General features: G+C 41.0%; 1 protein-coding gene across 23 annotated transcripts in view; it reads left to right on the top strand.

Moving 5' to 3' along the window:
• Positions 1-26,506, top strand: part of neb (nebulin) — a 162,125-nt gene that overhangs the window by 124,974 nt on the left and 10,645 nt on the right. For 10 of the 23 annotated variants that reach the window (XM_039755193.1, XM_039755183.1, XM_039755201.1 and 7 more), the window contains 18 exons: positions 385-489; positions 780-890; positions 3,316-3,426; positions 5,891-5,992; positions 6,341-6,445; positions 9,747-9,860; positions 10,972-11,076; positions 13,093-13,197; positions 13,939-14,043; positions 16,017-16,127; positions 16,569-16,679; positions 18,535-18,648; positions 18,735-18,839; positions 19,691-19,795; positions 20,202-20,306; positions 21,117-21,209; positions 22,647-22,739; positions 25,396-25,488. In XM_039755193.1, coding sequence (XP_039611127.1) covers positions 385-489; positions 780-890; positions 3,316-3,426; positions 5,891-5,992; positions 6,341-6,445; positions 9,747-9,860; positions 10,972-11,076; positions 13,093-13,197; positions 13,939-14,043; positions 16,017-16,127; positions 16,569-16,679; positions 18,535-18,648; positions 18,735-18,839; positions 19,691-19,795; positions 20,202-20,306; positions 21,117-21,209; positions 22,647-22,739; positions 25,396-25,488 — 1,893 coding nt within the window. The remainder of the gene's footprint in view (positions 1-384; positions 490-779; positions 891-3,315; positions 3,427-5,890; positions 5,993-6,340; positions 6,446-9,746; positions 9,861-10,971; positions 11,077-13,092; positions 13,198-13,938; positions 14,044-16,016; positions 16,128-16,568; positions 16,680-18,534; positions 18,649-18,734; positions 18,840-19,690; positions 19,796-20,201; positions 20,307-21,116; positions 21,210-22,646; positions 22,740-25,395; positions 25,489-26,506) is intronic. The other 13 variants (XM_039755196.1, XM_039755190.1, XM_039755184.1 and 10 more) reach the window with 7 other exon arrangements.

Here is a 26,506-nt window from a genome sequence, read left to right as displayed (position 1 = left end):
GAAATCTCACACTTCATCCTGAATTGTTGCAGTTTAATGTGGGCATTTCAAGGGTGAATTTCAAATGCTCCAGACAGTAAATCCATAGAGTTGAAGTCACCACTGACTGCATCCATTTATTTGTCTTCCTTCGATGGCTGTCATAACTTTTAAGTGATTGATATTCTGTCAGCTGTTAAATACAAGTTTAGGACAGTCTGGAGCTGAGCTGCTTTCTGTCTGTGTACTGTGTAAACATTTTTGAAAATATCCTAATGAATTGCAATTCTAGAGAAGCTTGTAATGTTTCCTTTTTGGGTTTCTTCAAGATGTGTGGCTTATTACAATTAGAAATTTGGATCATTGTGTCTTGTAGTAAAATGACTCCTTATCTGCTTTTTTCAGGTGAAATACAAACAAAAGTATGAACAGTCAAAGGGCACATACATAGCCGTGCCAGACACCCCTCAGATCATTCACGCAAAGTCCGTTGGCCCCCTCGTGTCAGAGGTACGGAAGTTGGCGGTTTTCATTCCTTTACCTGGTTAATCCAGTTGCATCTTATTGTATTTAATAACTACACGATTATTTCTTTACATGTTTAACTTTTCATGTACGCTTGTATTTATTTACAGTATTTAATGTTTGATTTGTGTTTATTTAATCGGTGTAATACGATTTGACAATGTAACATCTCATCGTTTGTCGCTCATTTGCAGCCTGTTTGGTTACTTACTCCCTCTCTTTGTATTTTTTTTTTTTTTTGTACATTTTAATTTGAACTCTTTGATTGTGTGCAGAATAAGTACAAGGAAGCCAGCAAGAAGGAACTCCCCCATGGCTCCTACACAACAATGCCAGAAACCCGTGACACAGTTCATGTCAAGGAGGTCTCTCAGATCCTTAGCAAGGTACAGTGGGCTGTTTGTTTGGTGATCATGTCTTCCAGAATTTCCATTGAACTTCTAAACCCTCTAAATCATGGACAGGGATGTGTGGGGCACAAGATCATCACAGGGGGACACAAACACACACACACACACCAGGGCCAATTTAGTGCCGCCAATCCACCTAACCTGCATGTCTTCGGACTGTGACAGGAAACCCACACTGACTGAAGTAGGACATTTTAAGTCCACGCTGGGAGGACCTGGTATGTGATCCCTGCTCTCCTTTCTGTGAGGTTGCAACACTACCACTGGGCCACTATTCATCATAAAATGTTAATGATAACTAAAACCCCTGTCAAGATCAACTGAATTCAGCAATAAGCAAGACCGGGCACATAATGTACGTGTTTCAGGAAAATAAATTCATTGGATAATCTAGTGCAGAACAGTTAAAGGGGGAGCAACATATACATGGCACAAATCATTCATTTATATTAAAGTGAATTTCTGTGACATTAGAAAAATGGAGTTTTCTTTGAGAGTTAGAGAAGAATCAGCGTGATTTGCTGCCTGTGGCTGCAGTGAATGTACAATAAAAAGTTTAAACCCATCATGAGTGATTCTATCTGGGTGACACCGAGCAGTTTTAGTTCACTTCTGGGAAAAAACATTTGAACGGATGCTCTGTGTATTAATTATATTGTGCTGATTAGCCCATAGCATCTGCCTAAATCGTAATGTTTATCAAATACTAGCAAAATACCTGCGCTTCGCAGCGGAGAAGTAGTGTGTTAAAGAAGTAATGAAAAAGAAAAGGAAACATTTTAATAATAATGTAACATGATTGACATTGTCATTGTCATGAGTGTTGCTGTATATATATATATATATATATATACACACACACATAAACATATATATACACATATATACAGTATATATATGCACAAAACCCCGCTTTTATCAAGGCTTCCGTCGGGTAGTCTTTTGAAACGAAATTTTCCTCCAATCAGTCATAGCAACGCGCTTTCTTCCGACTGCTACATTTTTGTAGCTCTGATGTGTGCATCAATGTAATCCGTGTACCAGGAAATCATGCATTGACAGAAGTTCCCCTTTGCTTGTAATGCAAAGTGTGATTAAATGCGTGATTTTTTAACGTGTTATGGAGCACATGCATCGAAGCTTCTCAGCTGTGCTTGTGCTAAGAAAAGGAAACATTTTTAAAATAATGTAACACGATTGTCAATGTAACCTTTTGTAAGTAGTGCCTGGAGGATTCAGTGTGGAGAAACTCTAGAGACAGCGTGTGTATTAACTTGTGGATTTTTCTGTGAGTATTTGGTGGCAGTCTGACGAAGTTGCTTCCGCAAGACTGCGTTAGCTGCAGAGCTCAGCTCAGAGCGAAATGAGGTGATTGGGAGGGGAGATGATGACGTGACTCCCCCACCCGCCTTAACTGTCAATCCCTCCACAAACACAGTCTCTCGGAATTTGCATAAGCACAGCCCTTGACCTGCAATTTTAACTTAGTTACAAAATGATCAAAACTCTCGTTTATATCCTGCGTCCTCTCATTAAACTTGTATCCCGCATTACCCGTGGGCATGAGAAACGCCAGTGGCAGCCTGTCTATGAACTAAATTTAAACTTTAGGTTTACACCATGCTTTGTTTCCGAAGTAGCAGCACTCATAAATATGGTTGTATATGTCACTCGCTCGCTTCTTATTGTTTCGCTGCCTTCTCAATTATATAATGCATGTTTTCTTCAGCGCTTTTTGGAGCTCTTCCTGGTTTTCTATGTACTGCGTTGACAGTCAATTCACGTGATTACATGGGAGGCATGATGATGTCACACAAAACTCCGCCCCCCACAGCCATTGAGCTCAACTCCATTACAGTATATGGAGAAAAATAGGTTCCAGTTATAAATTTCGAAATGAAACCTGCCCAACTTTTGTAAGGAAGCTGTAAGAAATGAGCCTGCCAAATTTTAGCCTTCCACCCACACGGGAAGTTAGAGAATTAGTGAGTGAGTGAGTGAGTGAGTGAGTGAGTGAGGGCTTTGCCTTTTATTACTATAGATCACATATCTGACGCTTCTTCAAAAGTGGAATCAGTAGCAGGCATTTTTTACAGAAATTAATCATTCAAAACTCGATAAGACATGTTGCATCATCTGAAGGTAAAGTGCATCTTCTTTGTTAACTCTAAATTTGAGCTGTTCATTTACAATTCCCGATAGCTCTTGCATATTTGGCTGACATAACATCTGCTCTTATCTTAGTATTATTCCCTTAAACAGAATTGTTTAACTTTCTCCCCAATTCAAGTTGAGAACACTCGCATAAAAGTAAACCGCCTATGGACTTTGTAGGCTTTTGAGTTTGACTTTCACTCTCTGGTGGAATTGTTTTATGAATCACGTGCTATTCCCTCCACAGAAACAATACAGTGAGAAGTTTGAGAAAGAGAAAGGCAAATCCAACTATTCTTTGATGGTGGCACCTCCTGACATTACTCACGCAATGGAGGTGGCAAAGAATCAAAGTAATGTAAGTATCAGAGTGGAGCAGTGGGCTGGAATGGCCCTAAAACGTTTCATAGATTCTTATTCATTCTGGGATTATGATGGGAACTCACATTAAGATACCTAGAAAAATTAGCTTTTGTTTCACCGCTTTGTTGACTCATCTTTGATAAAGTGTGAAGTCTATAAAAAAAGTGCAGTTCTAGTCTTCTGTAAACTTATATGGAAAGTAAGGATATTCTATTCTAAGTAAAAGTTGTCAAGTACTGACAAAAGATCCATTTTTAATTGTATTATTTAACACAATCCTGTCCTATGTGTATTCGACTCCATGCAGGCATGCAGACCACATATTTTTGCATGTTATATTTTAATTTAGTTGTACTCAGATAGTTGGAGAGATGCAGAAAGTAGACAAGAGAGATGAAACGCGAGGTGAAGAGAGAGGTGGCGAAGGCTAAAGAAAAGGCGTATGATGAGTTGTATGAGAGGTTGGACACTAAGGAGGGAGAAAAGGACCGGTGGGCTACAGAGAGGGACCAAGCTGGGAAAGATGTGCAGCAGGTTAGGGTGATAAAGGATAAAGATGGAAACAAGCAAAGAGATGCAAAGAGGATTTTGAGAGGCTGATGAATGAAGAGAATGAGAGAGAGAGAAGGTTGGATGATGTGGAGATAGTGAATCAGGAAGTGCAACGGATTAGTAAGGAGGAAGTAAGGACAGTGATGAAGAGGATGAAGAATGGAAAGGCCGTTGGTCCAGATGACATACCTGTGGAAGCATGAAGGTGTTCAGGAGAGACGGCAGTGGAGTTTTTAACCTGATTGTTTAATGTAAAGTGAGAGGATGATGAGAAATGGAGAAGTGGACTGGTGGGCCGATATTTAAGAATAAGGGGGATGTGCAGGACTGTAGTAACTACAGAGGGATAAAATTGATGAGCCACAGCATGAAGTTATGGGAAAGAGTAGTGGAAGGTCAGTTAAGAAGTGAGGTGATGATTAGTGAGCAGCAGGATGGTTTCATGCCAGGAAAGAGCACCACAGATGAGATGTTTGCTCTGAGGGTGTTGATGGAAAAGTTTAGAGAAGGCCAGAAGGAGTTGGCGTCTTTGTGGACCTGGAGAAAGAAAATGACAGGTTGCCTTGAGAGGAGTTGTGGTATTGTATGAGGAAGTCGGGAGTGGCAGAGAAGTATATAAGAGTGGTACAGGATATGTACAAGGAAAGTGTAACCATGGTAAGGACTGCGGTAGGAGTGACGGAGGTGGGATTACATCAGGGATTGGCTGTGCGGCCTTTCTTATTTGCTATGGTGATGGACAGGCTGACAGACGAGATTAGATAGGAGTCCCCATGGACTGTGATGTTTGCTGACGACATTGTGATCTGTAGCAATAGTAGAGAGCAGGTCATGGAGACCCTGGAGAGGTGGAGAATGAAGGTCAGTTGGAACAAGACAGGATACATGTGTGTGAATGAGAGGGAGTAGAGTTGGTGAAGGTGGATGAGTTTAAATATTTGGGATCAACAATTCAGAGTAACGGGAAGTGTGATAGAAAGGTGAAGAAATGTGCAGGCAGGGTGGAATGAGTGGAGAAGAGTGTCAGGAGTAATTTGTGACAGACGAGTATCAGCAAGAGAGAAAGGGAAGGTCTACAGGACAGTAGTGAGACCAGCTGTGTTATGTGGGCTGGAGACGGTGGCACAGGAGACCGAGCTGGAGGTGGTGGCAGAGATAAAGATGTTAAGATTTGCATTTGGTGTGATGAGGATGGACAGGATTAGAAATGAGGACATTAGAGGGTTGGCTCAAGTTGGATGGTAGGGAGACAAAGTCAGAAAGGCGAGATGCTGTTGGTTTGGACCTGTGCAGCGGAGAGATGAAGGGTATATTGGGAGAAGGGTGCTAAGGTTAAAGCTTCCAGGGAAGTGGAGAAGAGGAAGGCCAAAGAGAAGGTTTATGGAGTAGTGAGAGAGGACAGGCAGGTGATGGGTGTAAGAGAACAAGATGCAGAGGACAGGAAGATATGGAAGATGATGATCCACTGTGGCAACCCTAACAGGAGCAGCCAGAAGAAGAAGATATTTTAATTTAGTTGCTTTTGTTTTCAGTAAAACTGGCCAAACATCAGTGCATCCCTTGGGTGGATTCCCCTTAAAATGGAGGCTTGTTTGCATATGTGGCTCTTTACTGCTGTGGCACACATGGTGGTTAAGGCTTTGGCCTTCAGATCCTGAGGCTGTGACACCGGTATATGACTATGAGCAAGTCACTTCAACTGCTTGTGCTCCAACTGGAAAAACAAAAGCAATGTAACTAGTTGTATCTCAGATGTTGTAAGCTGCCTTGGTGAAAGGCATCAGCTAAATAAGAAGCAATATGGTGAATCCTAGTTAGAAAATGAACATTTTAAGGAGGAGAGAATACTAATAGGAATCCAGGAGTCACATTAGTGTTTATTAAGTAAAGTATTTCTTGCTCTTCAGATTGCCTATAAGCAAGAGGCCAAGGCCAAACTGCAGTACACCCCAGTGGCAGACCGACCCGACATCAGGAAGGCTACACAGGCTGCAAAACTAATCAGTGATGTGAGTAATGCTTTCAAATTGTCCTATCTGTCAAAAGAGAGCTGCTGCAATAACCGTAATGAATCAAAGTCACAGTATGAGGATTGACAAACAGACTGTACATCTTTTCAGTTGTCCCTTCAATTTCAGTAAAAAGAACAGATTTGAAATTGTCATCACCTGCTGATAAATTTGATCTGTGAAAAATGTCCAAGATGTCGAGATTGAGTGCAAATTTCAACATCATGGATACAAGTCTGTATTTTAGGAGTAGTTTTGTAAACGTGCAGCATAGTCCCCGAGTGCAGACGGACAGACTAGAAATCGCAAGGATAAAGAGCCTTAAAGACTTGGCTGTTTGTTTCACAGATTGAGTACAGAGCCAAAGCTCGTAAAGAAGTCACCCGTGGGGGCAGCCTGATTAACCGCCCTGATATCGAGCTTGCTAAAGAAGTGTCCAAGCTTACAAGTCAGGTAAGAGGGAACTCGGTTTTCTTTCTTCTGTAAATTGTTTAGACTTAGTTTTTGGTCCACAGCTGTGTTATAAATTCATATGAACAATAATAAGGACACACGAAAGGAACCTTTTTTCAGTGATTTCTTTAATATGTAAAATGAGTTTTAAAGCCAGACATTTAACTTTGTGTTAAGCAGCAGTAGACGTCTTTTGTGTAGGAACATGTTCTGTTTTCATTAGTGGAATTAACAAATTTGATTTGGAAGAATAAGTCCGTGCTGAACATCTTGTAAGAGCCACAAGGCCCCTTAGGTGTTTTGAGGAAAGAAGCTGAAAAGCAAGTAGGGCAAACGTGTACTAAAGATTTCCTCTAACTGTTGTTTTAACCAATACTTAGTCTATGTCGCTTTACTGCAGTGTGTATTTAGTTAACATATTAATATATCCAGAAGTGTCCTGCCAATAATGAATGTATTGTCTGTGCCATGTGTGTATAGAGTTAATATACAGTACTTGCCTACATTACCTACTTAAAGAACCCTGAGCTTAAATAACAGGCTAGTCTTTTAAATGTGTTGTGCTTGCACTAATGAGTAGAGGATGGTTCTTCTCCAGTAGGCCGTGTTCTACACTCATCTGTGCCACATTTCATACATGGCTTCTTAACACTGCTCTAATGTTGCTGTTGCTACGCTTTGTAGGTGGAGGCTGAAAAGCTGAAAGGGCATGGAGCTGCTTCTTATGACACCCCTCAGATGAGACATCTTAAGAAAATAAATGCCCTGACTAGTAATGTAAGGTGCCCCCAGTGTCTCGGGGTCCCTCTGCTTGTCTGTCTTCTATTTTTACTTTTTTTCACTTGTTACTTAGTTGACATTATTAGCCTACCATTTATTTGCAGATGCCAAATTGTCATGTCCAGTTCCTACTACAAACCCATCTGTTTCTTCTCATATTTCTTTTGTTTCTCATGCCTGGCATTGGAAACACAAAATTGATCAATGTTAAATAAGAGCAATTTCTTAAATGGCCCTTCTTCCTGCTAGCCCAAGTCGAAAGTCAGTCATGCCTAGCTCTTGATCTAGTGGCCTCGTTCCACCTTCCTTCCAGAGCACCATTTTCTCTCATTCTCTTGCTTCTCTGGTGTTCCCTCAATACTCCTCACCATGGGGGGCATCCATTGTCCACCAAAACTCTGACTGCCTGTATGGCACAATTCTCATACAGTATGAGGCATTCTACTGGGCTGCTGTCTACTTTGTACATTCTTAAGAGTGTTTTTGCAGAAGTTCCACATTGCTATAAGTTCAAATTGATATTATTCTTTGTTAACTCAAGTTTAAATGACGACTTACTGAATATTTTATTCTTCATGTACTTTTAATTGCAAATATTGTGAAAAGACATGTAAGCGATAACCAACTATCTTTCTGTAATTCCTTTGCTTTATTGTCATTTGGAACAACTCGTCTCTGAAATTATGCAAGTGGTGGCGACTTTATTGTATTTGTAAAAGTTCCAATAATAACACCTTAAGATTGATTCGACAGTGTGCCGAGCTATGTGACAAAATGACACGAAAGATTGCCCCACTATAGATAGCACATCTTACCACAGTAAACCAATGAATGACATTAAGTGGTCAACTCACTAAATAAAATGCAGATTATGGCACTTGACATTTTAAATGGGGCTAGAAAGTCTCAATAACTTGTGTGTTTTCATCTTGTGTGTCTGCTAGACTCGACCACAAAGACAACTTTTCTGATCTATATTTTCATGTTTATATTTGTATGTTCTTTGTAATATCCCAATAGCAGAAACCTCTGTAAAATGATGACATGAATAAGACTTTATAAAATGATTGGTTCACATTCTGTTGAGTTTGTAAATGGTAACTAATAACCCAAGCCTAGCTGTCATTGTCACCTCCGTGCGCTTAGAGCTGACATGTCATACAGATTCTCTCCCCATTGGACCTCCAGTCTCCTTCCTCAGACTGGTTTCCAGTGCTGTGGTTTCCCTGATGTGGATGCAGTTGTTGTTCACGTCTGTTTGAGATGGTGCTCAGTGGGTCCTGGTGGAGGGTTCCTTTTGAGGACATTTGTCCACCTTGTGTCTGCTGATGCCAGGATTATATTCAGCTGGATCAGCAAGTCAGCAGACCACCCCAAGTAAAGAATGCTGGATATGCCGTGCTGTAGCTGGTGGGGAGAGCCTGTGAACGGTGCCATGTCAATTAAACAAATACATGGAACGTTTTAGACTTACTGAATATACAATATGCTGACTTTAATCAGAAGTGGCTGATATCTCATCACTTCTCTATCTTAGCATGGAAAATGCTGCTAAAAACCGTACAGTAGTTGAAACTGTATTGCTGATTTGTATGGCATTGTTTCCTAGTCTCACTACTAAGACAGAACTTCGTATTAACTGTCATGTGATACTTTAAAAAGCAAAATCATACTTCCAATTCTATGGAGTCCTACTGCACAACATACCCTGTGCATACCAGGGACACAGAAGTAGGCCCAAGACAGGGTGACGGTCCATCACATTGGCTCACTCATGTGGTTCAATTTACGTCACCTGTACACCTTTGGGAGGAAAACCACAAAGTCCTGGGAAGGCCTCACAGACTCGGCACAGACAGTGCACAGGTGTGGAACTTGAACCCACCATGCCACCCTACGTTATACTACAGTATAGTAAAATAGATTGAAATGTTTTATAACTACAGGTGAACATGTTCATTTATTATTACAAATGAATGATTTACTCAGCAGATGTCTGAATCTACAAAATATTGCAATTTGGACAAGCATCCAAATATTTCTTATTTTACAAAGATCTTATTCATGCGCCCTTATTTTGAAGCATCACCTTGTTGCCTGCCCTCTCTCTGTCATCCACTCTATTAAGGCTGTGCAAAGACTTTCATTGTTTCACAAAACGATTTTAGTGACAGTAGAGTGCCATAACGCTTTCAGTCATAGAGAGGACATGACTGAAGATGGCTTTCCAACAGGCATAGCCCTAAAAGAGCTGGGTGTTTAAGTAAGTCTACGAATGTCATCTTTCTTTTGAGTTATAGTTTGCTTCAAGGGAAATGCAAAAGCAAGTTTCTTCTTTAAGAAGTTCTGTCAGTGTTAGTTGCAGCTGACATGTTTTACATCATTTCTCATGACACAAACTATAATCAGGTTGACCTCTGTGTTCTTCTTTGATCGTTTGTCCTGTCGCCAGCTCAGACCACACTGCTTCATGTTGTGGGTGCTAGAGAGCCGAGACAAACTCTGTTTATTTAAACTACAGGTGAAGTACAAGGAAAAGTTTGACAAGGAGATAAAAGGAAAGCGACCACAGTTTGACTTAAAGGAGAGTAAAGTGTACCAGACGCTGAAGGACGCAAACACTCTTGCAAGTGAAGTAAGTTGAATTTCTTATTAGCCACTTTTGTATATGAAACAACTCCATCAATGTATTTTGAAAATCATTTGCAACACAAAACAATTCCTTTAAACCAATAAATGATGACAATAAAGAACCCCTCACTCCTTATCCGTTAAGCCACATATTAGGATCCATATTACATTAAAACTTCCTAAAATGTTCATCAAATTATAGTTACCACTGTCACAGGAAAATGCAGTCTTGGTGTTGTGGACCTCTGAGCATTTTCTTTACGACAGACAAACATGAAACGATTCCATTACATGAGAATTGCAGATGGCACACATGCTGTACGGAGCGATTTAATGGGCTGCTTGCAAGCATCAGCTTTTTGAGTGTACTAAACTACAGTACAGTCATTTATTTAGGTTTGGGTGAGATAAGGATGCCAACATATATTTGAAGCTAATGATTGGGCTATCACTGCTATAACTTCTTCCCTTTCTTTATTAAATGAAGTCTTTTTACTTTCTCGTATACAAAGTATTGGGAGAGTATTATAATCAATTCCATTTCAAGATTTTGATGAATCTCGACGTTTTAGACCTCCCTGAGTCTGAAAATACCGTTTTTGGAATTATGTCTGTGTGTCTGTGTAAATGCAATAACTTGAGGACGCTTTCACTTCAGTCAACAAAATTTTGCATACAAGTATGAGGTACAAAACGTAAATTTCGATCAACTTTTGGGCTGTTTCTGCTAACTGGAAGTGGTACTTTACCTTTTGTTCATGCAGCTGCAGAGTCCAATTTATTCAATTTTACTTTTATAATAATTGTTCAATATGTTATTAATTTGATTTGATTTGTTGTTGTTGGTTCTTTGATGTACAAAATATTATCATCGTCTTGAGGTTTACTCCTCAAATATCCATCCCCATATCTGAGTATACAAGGAAGTTCAGGGGAGACCTCTCCCGATTTTTATTTATTATTATTGTTAAATCTATGGCTGTCACACCAAAATGTTTCTTTCACATTTGCATTCGTTTTATTGAGATGTTCTGGAATTTACAAACTTTATTACTAAATCTCATCCCATGTAAAAACAAATCCAGCAATTCATTGCAATATTCCTTTTTCTGCAGGTTAAATACAAAGAAGATCTGAAGAAGATTCACAAGCCTGTGACGGACATGTCAGAGTCGCTTGCCATGCAGCATGGCCTAACCACCAGCAAGCTTGCGAGTGATGTGAGAAAATGAGTGAACTTTGTCCTCCCTTCCCATTGACGTGCACATCGTCTTGTGTGCCACATTCCAGCTCAGCTCCACTCTAGCTTTTCTTTCCTTTTCTTTTCTTATCTCTTCTTTTCAAATCATGCTTTTCAGTAACACATGCTATACCTGATATGGTAGTGACCTTCACCCTCCTCACCCTTGACCTAAGCAGTGCTCCACCACCATCTTCATTTTTTAATTCATTATTTAGTTTTCTCGATGACTGATTTTAGACGCCCTCTTCTCTTCAGTTTCTTTTTTTTTTTTTGCCTTTTTCCTTATATAAAAAAACTAACCAGTGCCAGCTTTTTACACTCCTATCTCTACTACTTTCATGACTTTTTTAATCTTTTTACTCATATATTCTTAACATTTTTAACTTTTTTGTCTAATTTTCTTTGTTTTTATTATCTTGCTTTGAAGAAATATTCATCCTGCTTTCATGAAAACGAAACTGTCATCAGTTATTTGGCCTTTTTGGTGATATTTTGGACCGCCTTCACATTTGTCAGGACAGTGGGGCATGTTGCCTTTGTGGCCGGGCGGGTAGCTGGCATGTGTGTACTTTTGATATGAACTCCACTTCCTGGTGGTAGATGTGATTTGTGTGAAAGTGGGCCCACTTTAATAAACCGACACATCACTCAGGGTCAGTTTCTGCCTTATGTCTGGTACTGCCAAGGGAGGTCTTGGTTCTCCCACGACTCTGTTTGAAATGAAATGAGTGGACGTCGTGTTGTTGTGCTTTACTTCAAAATGACACACCAATTTAGTTTAACAAATGAGCTTAATATCATTTTGATAAAACTTTAAAATGCACTGGAGATGAATTATTAGTACTTTGATTATGATGTGGAGATGGCTGTAGGAAATACACAGGACAGAGAAATCTGGAAGGGATGTTGTGACTTTATAGTATATGAAATATGTACAGTATGACAAATCAGTTTGATACATTCCCATAAATCCTGTGACTGCTAAAGGACCAAAGGCTTTTGTTAAGCGGATCCATTCTATAGCCGTCCCCACAACAGCTGGACAGATTTGTTTCCTGACTTTGTCAAAGTCTTCCACCTTAGTCTAACAGATCAAAGGCAGAGATTTGCATTACACTCATCAGTGTAATCACATGGATCATGAATTTGGTTGTCCTCGTAAACCAAAGAAAATATTGTAAATGATGAACGTGGGGTGCCAGCGAGTAATCCACATATACTGTGGAAACAAAGCACAAGGTTGCAACAATCCACAATGATTTTTAGAAGACATCTTTGCAGGTGCGAATTCATAGGTCAGACTGTCAAAAATAGGTAGCGCTGGCCTTTATATGGCTTTCAGGCCTGAGCAGACGGGACTATGAGCAGAGCCAGAAGTGATTGCAGGGATCCTCACATGCATCAAACTGTGCAGACTGCTGAGGGGAAAGGGATCGACTAAACCCCTGGAATCACCCACTCCAAGCAGTCTTACAGCTAGTGGTGATAAGCCCTGCTGCTGAACTAGCACGGTGTCTGCAGCATTCACAGATTTGCTCTGATGTGTCCTTACTCAATGCTGAATGCAGAGTCGGACACAACTGCTTTGGTATATCGGTCTGACTAATTCAGTCTGTGTGTGTGTGTGTGTGTGTTATTGTAACAATCAGATCCTGAAAATGGCCAAAGTGTGTGTTGGGCAGAAACGCTGTTTTGGACCACTGTCATCCACTAATCCAAGATTATGAAGAATGATATCCAATCCTTTTTCGTACTTACTGTATATGTGAATATCACCTTCTGGTCATTTTGTTTCTTTTGACATTCTTTAGATTCTATGATTTTTTTTTTCTAATGACAGTTTTCATAAATGTTTTCATAAACTTCCTTGTTGAAGTCTTTTGTTGTGTTTTTAAAAAAGCGATTTTTCTGGCATTGTCGCAGAATTCATAATGTGGAAGCATATAGCACTGACATGTTTTGATTGAGGTGACTTTTGGGAATTTCCCCTCAGTATCGGTATAAGAAGAAGTTTGAGGAGAGTAAAGGTCACTACCACTTGGTACCCGACACTCCTGAACAGATTCATCTTAAGGAGGCTTCAGAGCTCCAGAGTCAAGTAAGTGTGACAGAGAGACAAGTGGCTACTGGAAGACCCCTCCTCAAGCCCCAGGCTGCCTTCTAGGTGGCAGAGACCTGCAACCCAGAATGCAGTCTTTTGGCCTACCACAGCATATGCATTGTCATTGAATTAACCTCTTGATGTAGCCATTGAACAGCGGATGTACTTTATATTTAGGGAAAATATTTAGAAGTAACTGTAATAAGTCACTCAGTTTATATGAACAATATGTCCAAATTGTGTAGTTGGCAGTGCTTTACCACTGGCATATGTAGACTGTCGTAATTTAAGAAAACAATTTGCAAAACACTAGATTTCAGTTAGCGTAATGAAAGCAAGGACATTTCCAGTGGAGCCTACATGTGTCGTGTGATGCTGAGACAAACCTCAGTTTTTATGCAAAAGTGAGAGCAGAGGTGATAGGCGCAGAGTAAGGGAGCCAAACATACAAATTCAGTCATTATAGAAATAAACAGCAGCCACATTAACCAGTTAGTCTGATCAAAATAAATAAGACACTTAAAATAGGGAAAGGAATAAACGAGAAGTGGAGCGTGATCTGTTGGTGTTTCTACATTGCATTACAGCAGTAGAAGCAAAAGTAATGTTGATAACATCCAGTGGTTTTTAAACGTATACAGTTGGATAGTTCTAGTCAGATCTCGGGCTACGTCACATGTGAAGACGCTGCTTTCTGTTCGCCAGGACATTTTCAAATATTCTTTTTTATGTTACCAGGTGAAGTACAAGGAGAAGTATGAGAAGGAAAGAGGAAAGCCCATGTTGGACTTTGAGACCCCAACCTATATCACGGCTAAGGAGGCGCAGCATCTGCAGAGCGAGGTGAGGCCTTGTAGCCAGCTGGTGTCTACATCATTGTGCCGACGTCTGCATTTGGAAATAAGGTTATGAATGTTATACTGTCTTTATGGGAAATATGCTCCATCAAACAGTAAACGTTTTGAAAGCTACAAAATGTGATCCAGCAAATTGAGACTTGGCAACGTGTAAGCTGCAGGTACATCTTGAGTTCACTACGTGAGAAGTGGGAGTTTTACAAATGAATTTTATTATTTCAGCAGCAAATGCTCTGTTGTTGTTCTCAATGTTTGTCTTCACTGGAGAAAACTTGATGTCTGCTTCCATTCTGCTTCCCCAAGTCTTGTCTTTTTGCTCTGGAGCTCACTCTCAGTGGTTGCTTTTACATTTTATAAATTGACGTATGCTTTGTTAGTAGAATGCTTTTTTGTTTTGCTCAGTTATTTGTTTTTTTCAAGAGAATTAAACTTGCAGTTACATGTACGGGGTGATTTATTTTAACATCCATCAGTTTAAAATGGTTATACTCCCCCTTTTAATAGGCGTATTGTTCAGTTCTTTCAGATGTTGTTCTACATGCACAAGATAAACTTGATGATTGATGTTGTTTAATTCGATTTAAAGATGTTTGGACATACAAAGGATTTTAATGAGCTTGTTTGGTCTTCTGGAGCTCCCTAAGCTGCTACTGAGAACAAACAGTTGAGTGGCAGGATCTCAGGATGCGTCTGCGGTGTAAGGAGGCCATAAACTGTACTTGCCTCTGCTTGACTGTCTACGTTACTGCAGATGTCCATTGTGACTTGTAATCGTGTGTACAGCAGAGGAAATTCTAATCAAAAAAATACAATTCATTTATTTCAACCCTCGTTAATCCAACAAAATTTGAAAATGAGTTTGCGCATTATCCTGGTTTCATTTCATTTCCCAAGGACACACATGCACGCTAGCTTAACTGTTGACTACGTGAAAGAAACTTCTCTGTTGACGTTACTACCTCAGGACATGCTGTCAGTCTATAAGACTTAAATTGTGTGTGAAGTACAGAAAGAAAGTCACGAGTGGAGAAAGGAGCATTGGACACAATAGACGGTGCAGTGTGAAGCGTAAGATGAGCTCATTCGTGAAGCATTTGAACGCTCCTCACTTCACAGCCGGGGTCATTCTGGTGGTTCGGTGCTGCTGCTGAGAGTGTTGTGACGTTTTATGTTAAGGGTAGACACAAATAATCAGCCTGTGCTATGCTGTCAGTTCTCATTTTAAAGTACGGTGTATCACATTCACACTCATGATACAACAGAGTTAATAGTCAACTTGAGATAGTCAGGCAGAAGCGAGCCAGACAGCGTGCCCTGGTCTGAGAGAGAAGTGGAGACAAGGAAGGCTCAGTCCCCTCAGAGAGGGATGTATGCAGGGTATCGGGGCGTTTTACTGTTCTGACACGAGGAATCTGAAAACGCCGGTGGTGAGCACCTTGTTAAGTTCGGGTGAATTTGGAGCAGAGTGTGTTACACGTGGAAAGGGATGAACACGCAATGTGGAAAGAAATACGGCAAAGTGGACAAGGCAGGGGATCAGAGATTTGATGTCTGTTCTCAAAAGATGGCCATGCAGTGTTTGTTGAAGTCTCTGTGTCGCACACAATGAGGGACTCTGAGCTGTCATTCATTTCGGCAAAGATTTGTGTGCAATGCCAAATTGTGAGGACATCAAGTTCAGTTGGTTTCGTTGAAATGAGATGAATTTCTCAAACATGTAGAGCAACTTGTGAAGGATTTATCTGTTCTGCTGAGTAGTGAAGCTTCAAGCTTTTTAAATAGCTGGATGGTAAAAAAGAATCCTCCCCTTTATTGTGCCATTAACATTTTTTACGGAAGAAAGCAATGTGTCCTTTTTGTAACTGTTTGTGTCCTGAATCCATCAAAAGCTCTGTTGTGCAATACAGGATGTTGAACTTTCAGTGCAAACCCATTCCTTTTTCTTTTTACTGCTGATAGAAAACGTATAGGAAGGACTTTGAAGAGTCCATTAAAGGCAGAAACCTGTCAGGTTTGGAGGTCACACCTGCACTGTTACATGTCAGATATGCCACCAAAATAGCATGTGAGGTAACGACGATTACACCGACTGTTCCCAGGACAGTCTCACATAATCAGACTAATGGCTGTGTTTTAGTTAATCACATGATCATAACGGACATATTTAACAGACTGCTTTCCATCCCCATCCTTTGTATTCTGAGTCCAGTGCCCAGCAGCTTTTGTGTAGTCTGCATGCGGAGCGCCTGATAATCGTCTGTCCCCTTTGTGTCTCGCTCAATCAGAGTGTCCCGCTGTGTGTTACGTGTTCTAGCAAGTTTCCCATCCAACTTATTCTGTCGTGAGCCAAAAACCCTTAACTAATGTTTATGGATTTTTGTGCAACATTCTGTCAAGTCTGACATAATCCTCCTGCTTTTGACTTTTTTGAGAACATCCAAAAAAGGAAAAGAAATGTTTGTTTGTCTGTGTTGTATCTCTGCAGTCTTCTTGTTTTTCTTCGTCCCTTAGAAAGAGTACAGGAAGGATCTAGAGGAAGGCATCAGGGGTAAAGGGTTAACAGTGCTAGAGGAAACTCCTGAGCTTCTGAGGGCAAAGAATGCTACTCAGATCTTAAATGAGGTAGGAGTCCAAGATCATCTCGGGTGGAACCTTCAGCTTCGTCATGATCATAACATGCCATCCAAAGCAATTTGTGTGCCTCCAACTAAACGTCCCAGCTCTGCATGGACTTCCCTTTAACCAGCTTTTTCTTTCCCTTTAACTTTCCATTCCTGTGTTCAGATTAGTAGCTGCGCCCCTTCCCCTGCCCAGGATCGAGAAGCCATTTTAACAACTTGAACACTTTGATTTGTGTCATCTAACACCCGAGCCTTTTTGTTTTTCTTCCTTTTTTAACTGACATGATGTCATAATAAACATTTGGTGTATTTGGTAAGGAGTAGTAATACTTGGCGAGTCATGGCCCATGATGGTTTCATTCACATAATGCAATCCTTAAAACTCCTGCTGAATTCTGGCAAAAGTTTGGAAACACATTCATGTGCGACATACGCAGCCATCTGCTTAATTGCTTTAGGAGTCCTTAACTCAAAGTTTATTTCACCCTGATTCTTACTTATATTTTAGTGATTTACGTTTCATAAACTGTCAGCCAGTTGCCTTTAAATTCACTTTCACACTTTTTGTTTGGGCTGCTATGCCGGCTATCTCTTATCCAGGGAATACACTCGCCTAATTAACCGATTGACCTAAGCCTGTAACCTCGGAGCCGGGCCTGGTTTGGACTTGGATTAATGAGGTTGTTGTTAAAAAGTGCCATTCGTCTCTTCATTGGCAGCAGGTCTTCTACTGAATAGGACCCTTGAGACCACCCTACTGATAGGGTTACTGTGCTGCCTTCAAAAGGAGTTCATAACAAATGGTTTAAAACTCCCTAAATTATCAGTTGGGTTCCTCCATCCGCCCCCCTTGTCAAACCAGGATCTTTCTGTGACGGTGATAATGGAGAATCGAGGAGAAACAGGCAGAGCTGATTTGGGTATGCGGAGCTAAAGGTGGGATTGTGCAGACAAGGCCAAGGAGAGGGAGTGCAAATGACACAAGAACTATGGCCATGGGGCTGCTCAAGACAGCAGAAAGTGAAAGGAGGGGAATTTACAGTTCAGCCAAGTGGTTTGAGTTCATGCCAGTAATGGTCAGGCTGTTGTTTGAGTTTAATTCAGATCAAGTAAAGGATGGTGCGTTTGTGTCTGGGCAGAAGGTGGACATTTTCTGATCCATCCCTAGTTAATTAAGCTTCAGGTTATTACTTAAAAACATTAAAGAGGTATCATCTGCGTTTCTGTAGAAGTAGGTGTGACGGAGTATTGAGAAACATCAGGATGATTTCCCCTCCGCTTCAAGCAGAAGCAAACTGGTAATTTCAGTAACTAAAACAGCCCTGCGACTTCCACCCTTAATCACTTCATCCCTAGAAATAAGCTGTTAGGAGAGCCTTTGTTATAAAGGTTTAAAATAACATTCACATGTGACACTTCTGTCTTTGTGTCTTTGTTAAGTGGTCTTAGTCGTGTATTTGGAGACATCTGGCCAAGGTCTGCTTTCAGTTCACCAAACTGAAGGGTTTTCTGCTGGTGCACAAAAACAGGGCAACAGGAATGCAGAGTGGGCTTTGCTTTTAACTGTCCAGCCCGCCCAGTGGTCCGCATTGGCATTGCCATGGTGGGATGGCAGAAGTAGGTAAAAATGACATAAAGGTCATCCTGGAGTAAAGTGAATTCTGATAAATGCTGTTTCCAAACCTTTACCTTCTATTTCATTTCATTATTCACTTGATATGATTCATTCAATTCAATTAAGCACAGTTTATTCCTTTCGGGCTTTTGTTAACTGTGTTGTTTTCTGTGTCTGTGTTTTTATATGCAAGATTTCTTTTTAAACAATAATTAAAACAGCAGCTTTTGGTCCTCAACAGAGGGAGTACAAAAAGTCTTTGGAGCAGGAGGTCAAAGGGAAAGGTATGCTAGCATTAGCCACGGACACACCTGACTTCATGAGAGCGAGAAACGCCACAGACATTCTGAGCCAGGTCAGTAGGAAAGGACGCAGCCTTCTTCGTCCATGTGTGTATTGTTCATGTGTAATATTCATGAGGTCTTGTCTTGTGTCTCTCAGTCCAAATATAAGCAGTCTGCCGAGATGGACCGGGCCAGTTACACCACTGTAACGGACACCCCTGAAATCATCCACGCTCAGCAAGTCAAGAATATTGTAAGCCAGGTATGGCCATTTTAAGAGCAAAGCGAAATTACGTATGTTGTGGAATTTGAGGTAACCCATGGAAATATATGACAATGCCCCTGTATCGATCTGCCTGAAATGTGTGCAGTCACAGTGCTTGCCTCCTTTTTAGACTCTTGTCATTTGGCTAACTTCTTGCCTTAAAACCGTAAGTGTAGGGATTGGCTCTGCCTTCTCACTGCCTTAATATTGGATAATTAGGCAAAAGAAAGTTGCCTTTTGTGAATACCTAACCTAACCTAACTCCACATCGTTATACAATTTGTGCTCACGGCTTGCACTTTTGATGCTGTTATCATTCCAATAAAGTTACACTTACTAAATAAATGGCAAATGATGTGAAAACCGTCACATGAGGGTCATTAAATGTGTGCAGAGCTGTGATGGTGGAAGTCTTACCCTAACGTCTCAGCCTGGACTTTCACCTACCCAGGTGGCACTGACAGTTTTAATGAGGCTAAGTATGCAGCGGAGTAGACTTTTGATTGGGTGTAAAATTGGGACTCACAGCTGTGGAATCTTGGGATCAAACCCCTGCCCAGGAAGTGTCTTTTTGGAGTCTCCAAGTTGTCCCTGTGTGTTGGTATGGAGTTTCTTTTCTGGTTTACAATGTTGTACTTTGGTTGGATATTGATTAGCAAATCAAATTGGCACAGCTGGTGATGGTGGGTGTGTTCATTAACGTGGACTGGTATTTAGTCCTTAGTTGGTCACTGATGTGGGACAGGCTCTAGTTGCAGTGACTGTGAGCTGAATAGGCACGTTTGAAGATGGATGGATGGTTGCATTTTCAAATTGCCTTAAACCTCCTTTTCATATTTTCTGGGCAGAAAAAATATAAAGAAGAAGCAGAAAGAACCATGTCTCACTACGTCCCAGTGTTGGATACCCCTGAGATGCAGAGAGTGCGCGAAAATCAGAAGAACTTTAGCACAGTAAGTCAAGGAGTGAACTTTATTTTATCAATTGTATTTGTTAAATGAGCAGATCAAGTGTGCAAACTCAACTCCGTTAGAAGGGTTCAGAACGTAACCTCACTTGACGTGTTGATGTGTTGTTCTTAATGTGAATAGACAGCATGTCAGTGTTTTATACAGAAAAGAGCACAGCACAAATTCTGGAAATAAATCTATATATATATATATAAAAAACCAGGCAAAGGGCAATAATCACACCTGCCTTTGTAACGCCACCTACAGGTCAAAACAAGTGGGGCGATTCAACGATGCCAAGAGAAATTTTTTGTTAAATTCACCTGAACAGTTTTTTTTTTTTTTTTTTATTATTTTTTTCTCATTTGAAGCATTTTAACCTTTTTTTGCTCCTTCTTTCTTTCTGTAGCAACAGTACCAGGCTGACCTTAAAAACATTAAAGGGAAAGTATCAGTGGTTAATGACACGCCCGAAATTCTGCGTGTAAAAGAAAACCAAAAGAATTTCAGCTCGGTACTTTTATTTCTTGTTTTAGACCTCCGTTTTTGTCCCAGCTTTTCTTTGATCCGCTAACCCATTTTAATACTCACACTTGCGTGGTAGAAGTTATTACTTTTTTATTACCCAAGAGTTAATGAAGCTCAAATTAAAATGTTTGGTAGCTAACCTCCTCTGATGTACTGTGTGATTTGATAAATATGTGTCACAGTTTCATATTCCTTCATTTAACACAGAAATGTCTTGTACTGTGCATTTCTTGCCCAAGTACCTGATGTTTTCTACTAATCCCATATTGAAAGAGTAAGATTCACAAGCCAGTCACCCATCCTTAGTTACCAGGTCCTATTCAGTTAGTGTTTCTAAAATTGTGAGGTCACATGCTAGCCTGCCAGGGCCTCTCCAGCATCCAGAGGTCTAGAGACGTGAACAGAATGAAACTCGGACTGAAGGCCAAAGAACAGATTTGTGAGCTGAGCAGCCCATTCAGCCCAACACGGATTCTTAACTCTCCTTCTCCTAGCATTTCAGACACATCTCGGGTGAGCACCTGAAGGTCGCCACTATGCTTGTAGCTCCACCAAATACAAATACAAATAAGAAGGGGCTTGTGAGCTAGGGATGTGTGTGTGGGTGATAATCAAGGTCTGACTTTCCAACTGATCCCCATTAAAATTTGTCCAAATAATGTACTATTAAGGATAATTTCATCTCTAACAATTGTAACAGGAACCTTTTTCATTCCAAACAGCAAATTTTTTTTTTTTTTTTGGTTATGCAAGGTCATTTCTTAATACTCCTGTCTTGCTTCTACATATATTCAAGATATTATACAAAGAGGAGTTGGGAAGAGGAACTTCGATTAAAGAAACTCCAGAGATGGAAAGGGTTAAGAGGACTCAGCAGGCGATCAGCACGGTACCTTGGAATTTCAGTTCCATCTCCACACAGCCCTTCCTTCTCCCTAATCGATTCCCTGTCCTCTTCTTAACTCTTTAACACAAAATCCGTCAGCTAAATTGTGAAAGTGGCTAAACGGTGTGTGTCTGTTTTTAACTCTCCACTTGCTGTCTGTGTTCACCATGTAAGGTACTAGAAAAAAAAATGTCTATGCACAGTCGCTCCTACGGGCCTACTATTCTTGTTTCGTGTAACAGAAATGCCAGGCTGGGGCACATAACACGTTTTTTCTTAAATAATTTGATTTTCCTTTTTTGTTTCAGTGAATTATTTACTTTACCAAATTCAATTTTAGCTCTTAACAATTATTTTGTGCTCTGAAATTTTAAAAGTAACCAGTCCCATATAGTGTGTTGCTCACTTTTTACATGCAGAAAATGTTTTGCAATAAACAGGCGCGCTCTCTGAACATACATCGGCCCCTCGAGATCTGCTTCTGGATACTCCATAGGTTGTCCTCTGGGGTCCACCACGTCTTAGCATCACTCTAGGCTGAGCAAATCCCACAGAGCACCATTTCCAGATGTGGGTGTACATCTTCTGGTGGTCCTCCGTAATAAAACACAGTCACTTCCCCACATCTGACAGCGTTTGGACCTTCAGTCTGTTTCATGTGGGCTGATGGCCTCTTTACCTCTGCTTATATTACGACCGCTCACTTCCACCCTCCACACTCATACTTTCAATACTTTCATCTCTTTGGAATCCAGGGAACACGTTAAGCTTAGAATTTACACAAGGCAACCAACCTTGTATGAGAACAAAAGAGTTTCGGATCAAGGAAAGTCATCTTTCTAGTGAACCTTTGACTTTGTTTTCTGAGGGGTTTCTATTCTTCTTGTCAGCCACTTGCTCACTTTTTCTATTTTTTATAATTCAGAGTAGGATGTAGAAAAATAACCTGAAGCATTAAACATCCCTTGATGATGTATAATAATGATTATTGAACTTTTATTGACTTGCCTGACTTAATTCAGTTCAAGAATTGAGTTTTGACTGATAACCCAGATTAGTAGGCCCAGTACTCAGTAGCTGGTCAGTCACGTGGCTTTTGCAATTTTGCTGCTTAAACAGAGCTAATGTATGAATTGCCAATAATGGCCTCGTTAAGAAGATACAGAAAGCATGTGTATGCTGTGGCTTGAAAATCAATCCCTCCAACCCATTCCCAGTCCCATACTCCTCCTCACGCCCTCCTCCTACTCCCGTTCTTAGGTTTGGCATGCCATTTTTATTCAGTGTACATTGAAAGCCATTAAAATGTGTTCCAAATGTGAAACACTGAGGAAAATGGCAGTGTGTCTGACTCTTGTGTCAACTGTGTGGAGCTAATATTTGCGTGGCTGCTTCTGCTTATCATTTGTCCCTCTGTTCTTCATCATAATGGCTTCATAGATTCAATACAAGGAACCCATTGGGACAGGAACAGCAATCCCTGATCTGCCTGAGGTGAAGCGTGTCAAGGAAACGCAGAAGAACATCAGCTTGGTAGTGGCACCCTTTTTGCTCAACTCCGATAACACAAATCCCCTTTCTCTGCCCTTTCTTCCTTCACATTCTAGAAAGTATTTAACAAACCCTTCAATACTTGTCAATAGTAACAATCCCAGTGCTACCCCCTAGACACCCCAGCTCACCCCCCTTTGTATGTTGTTTTGTTTTGACTGGTATGAACTAAGTGACATCCTTCTATGATCGTCAACAGAAGATGCCACCCGTCCTGGCTTTGGAAGAGTAGCAAAGTCCATTTTTATTTAAATCATTTTCAGAGGAGCATGAAACGGCAGTATACTGAGACCAAAAGTAAAGGATCCATTAGACGAGGATTCCACAGGTCAGATCAGGATTTTAGTCTCTCTGACCTGCTTCACTTCACAGCTAAGTAAATTCTGCTGGCTTGTACTGACAGCTCAGCAGGCCCTGGATGGTTTGTGCCCATGGATACCCAGTGGATACCCAGTGGATACCCAGGTGCTCCTCCTTATCAGACAGATCATTTTTACTTGACTTCATAAAGAAGTAAGAAGTGCTAACAGTAACACAATGAATCCGCATAGGAGTTTCTTAAATCTTCAGTTCTTTACCATAATCCAGTCAGTCAGTCATTATCCCACCCGCTTTATCCTAACACAGGGTCCTGGGGGTCTGCTGGAGACAATCCCAGCTAACATGGGGCACAAGGCAGGAACAAACCCCGGGCAGGGCGCCAGCCCACCGCAGACCATAATACACCTTGTTGTTAAAGACATAACAATTTGTAGCCATCTGCTTACAATGATGGATCTGTGGGCAAATATTTTACAATTTTATCTCGATCAGATCACATTTATAACCGTGAATTAAAACTAATCTGAAAATTGGCTCTCCTAGAGTTTAGTGTACCCATCCACCTTTCAGCCTGTAATTAAACACATACTCAAAATAGCCAGAAATCATGTCGGAAAATAAGGCAGAACTTAAAGTACACATCAGGTATAGTGATTCAAGTTAAGGACGCTCTGTTTTCATGTGTCATCTTCATTTTATTTAGCGTAGACTGCGGTTAAACTTGTCGTGGCCTTCTTTATAATCGTTAGTTTTTGATTTTCTGATCCTTCTCCTTTTCAAACTGCATGTGTAACCATTTGTGTTCTGTATTGTGTGATCCTTGTAAAACGTGGTGTCCCTCATATGCACTTGTGACCACGATGTGTGGAACTAATATTAATGGAAACGATGGTCCTTCTGGTGGTCTGTGTAAGAAAACCGACGTTGTACGTGTCTGCAAAGAGGTAAGATAAATAAAATAAATATAGATAAGATCATTCAATCTTTTATACATCTCAGCATTTACATAAAGGAATGGAGACATACATTGGTGCATAGGAGGGAGGAGAGTGAGTGTAGAGAAATAATTGAAACATGAAAATGACGTACAGTACAGTACAGTACTGCACACATGGGTGGGCGACATGCAGATGACATAGTCAGTGTAAACCTATCACGTACAATCTGCACAGTACACTAGCTATATACATACCGTATATATTGTGGACTGTAGGGGGCGCTCAAAAGAAAAGAGTTTTATTATCAAAGCAGGTGAACAGTCAAACCAAATATCCCATAAACACATTGGGGCTTAAAAGTAACAACAACCTTAGCTTTCTGGCCCTCCTGTCTACCCCTGACTTAACAGTTCACCTGTGACCTCCTTTCCTTGTCCAAGGCCCCCTGTGTACTAATTACAGGGGCTTTTTAAGCCTGGATCAGGGAGCCCATCCAGATGGGCCTGCACAGACGTCTCTGGGTTACCCAGCTGGCAGTCAAAGGTCTGCAGGGACCCCTGAGGAGGACCCCTAGCATCACTAAGTTTCCCTGCAGACTTCTCGTGCCACTGTGTGAGACTGGGGAGGGCCAGACTGTCTGTGAATGTAACCCCCAGTCCGCTCTAGTGGCCCGGGGGACATTAACAAGCGTAACAGATGAGTTGTTACCCGTCCCACTTTCACAATATACAGAATGTAAATGTCCTGTATGTGCCTTGATGCTGTAGGTGGCACACTCTGAGCCAGCGTTATTTCATGAAGAGTAAAGTGTATTACAGGGAAATGTAATTAAATATGGAAAGAATGATTTGAAACAAAAGGCACAGGAGTTAAAGTGAGATACGAAGACCGCTCGATTCTGCCTTCCTCCTCAATGATCAATTCAAGGCAATACGGTATCTGACAGATGCTGATGGATATGCTGTCGGGAAATACTTTAGGTTGTATGTTTCATTGTTGTTTTAAGCTTTAACTGCATTTTTGTCTCTTTTTGCTAAACGTATGCACCTAACCTGTTAAAGCTTTGTGCTATAAAGTGCTGTGAATATAAAGAGACTGTAAGAATTGCATCATCGTAAACCGCCTGAAGTGTGGTAAGTAGTCAAGAGGCCTGGCCAGGTCACAAGTCAGAGACGTTATAAAAGTGTGTACAATCAGAATCCGATTTCTTCTTGGGGGCTCAGGGCGCTGATCTTCACCTTTGTCTAACATGAATGGACTGAAATTGATACAAAAAATGTCAAACGTCACTGTTTATTTACAAAACTCGTACCAATAAAATGTTTGATTTGGTCAGGGAGACCTCATTTCTTTCTGGCGGGCTTTCTTTGCACCTGCAGGTCTCTTATAAGGAAAATCTGGGACAAGGAACTGCAATAACTTGCACTCCAGAGATGGAGAGAGTCAAACGCAATCAAGAGAACATTAGCTCGGTATTTTGCATCGCGGTTTTCTTTTTTTGAAACAATACTCCCATAACACCCTAACCTAACCTCTCAATTGTCTGAGGTTTCAAATTGCTGTGTTGTTTCCTTCTTGTTTTTATATTCCTTTCATTTCACCATTCTGGAGCGCTGCTGCCACTCTCCCCTACTGACTTCCAGAACTCCAGTGCCCACTTTGACAGGCCATGTGATCCTGAGGGACTCGCCTAACCTGCTCGGAAAAGCAAATCCACCTGAAACACAGCAGCAATGGCCAGTGCCCTGACCTGAGCCCAGTGACTAATAGGAATACGACGAAACTCACGGGGGGCACCGACTCGCCTCATTGGCACCTCCGTACACGCTGCTCGTGGATCGCTCTCTAGTCCAATTTATTATTTTTATTATTATCACCCAAGGTGATTCCCAGAACAAACTACCGTATTATACGTACATGAAAAGTGAACAAGGCGCAGAAAACAGCTTCTCGACTTAGCAGTAGTGTTCTGCTGGAGTGTCTTATCGCTTCACGTAAGTCTTTCTCTGTGGCTGAGCAAACACTGTGGGCCTCCCGGGTGCATCCCAGAAGCCACCTGTTGGCTTGCAGGCCACCATCTTGGGGTGTTACTCTGAGTGGCTTACTCATCATGGCAGCTCCTCAGATGTAGACACACGCAAAGAAAACAGCTGGCGTTAGTCAGTCAGTCAGTCATCTGAAGCCAATCCCAGCCAGCACAGGACGCAAGGCAGGAACAAACCCCGGGCAGGGTGCCAGCCCACTGCTGGAGTTAGAAGTATGGGTGATATTAACAACTGTAATATCAGCTTTATTTCTTTTGCTCACTCCACAGTTTTATTTTTCATTTTATTAATGTAGTGAAAAATTTCTAGTGCGTCTGACCCACAACAATTAAAAATAAACCACAATTAAGTAGCCATGGCACTTGTCAAAGACGGGTAGCAGAACGTCTCTTGCCCTGTGTGTACCTTGGGCGCCTTTTCCCCTCAGTCCTGTTTCTCGGACTCT

The sequence above is a fragment of the Polypterus senegalus genome, chromosome 6 (genome assembly GCF_016835505.1).
Source record: "Polypterus senegalus isolate Bchr_013 chromosome 6, ASM1683550v1, whole genome shotgun sequence".
Taxonomy (NCBI): Eukaryota; Metazoa; Chordata; class Cladistia; order Polypteriformes; family Polypteridae; genus Polypterus; species Polypterus senegalus.
Note: the sequence above shows the minus strand (reverse complement) of the source record. Positions and strands in the feature narration are given on the sequence as shown.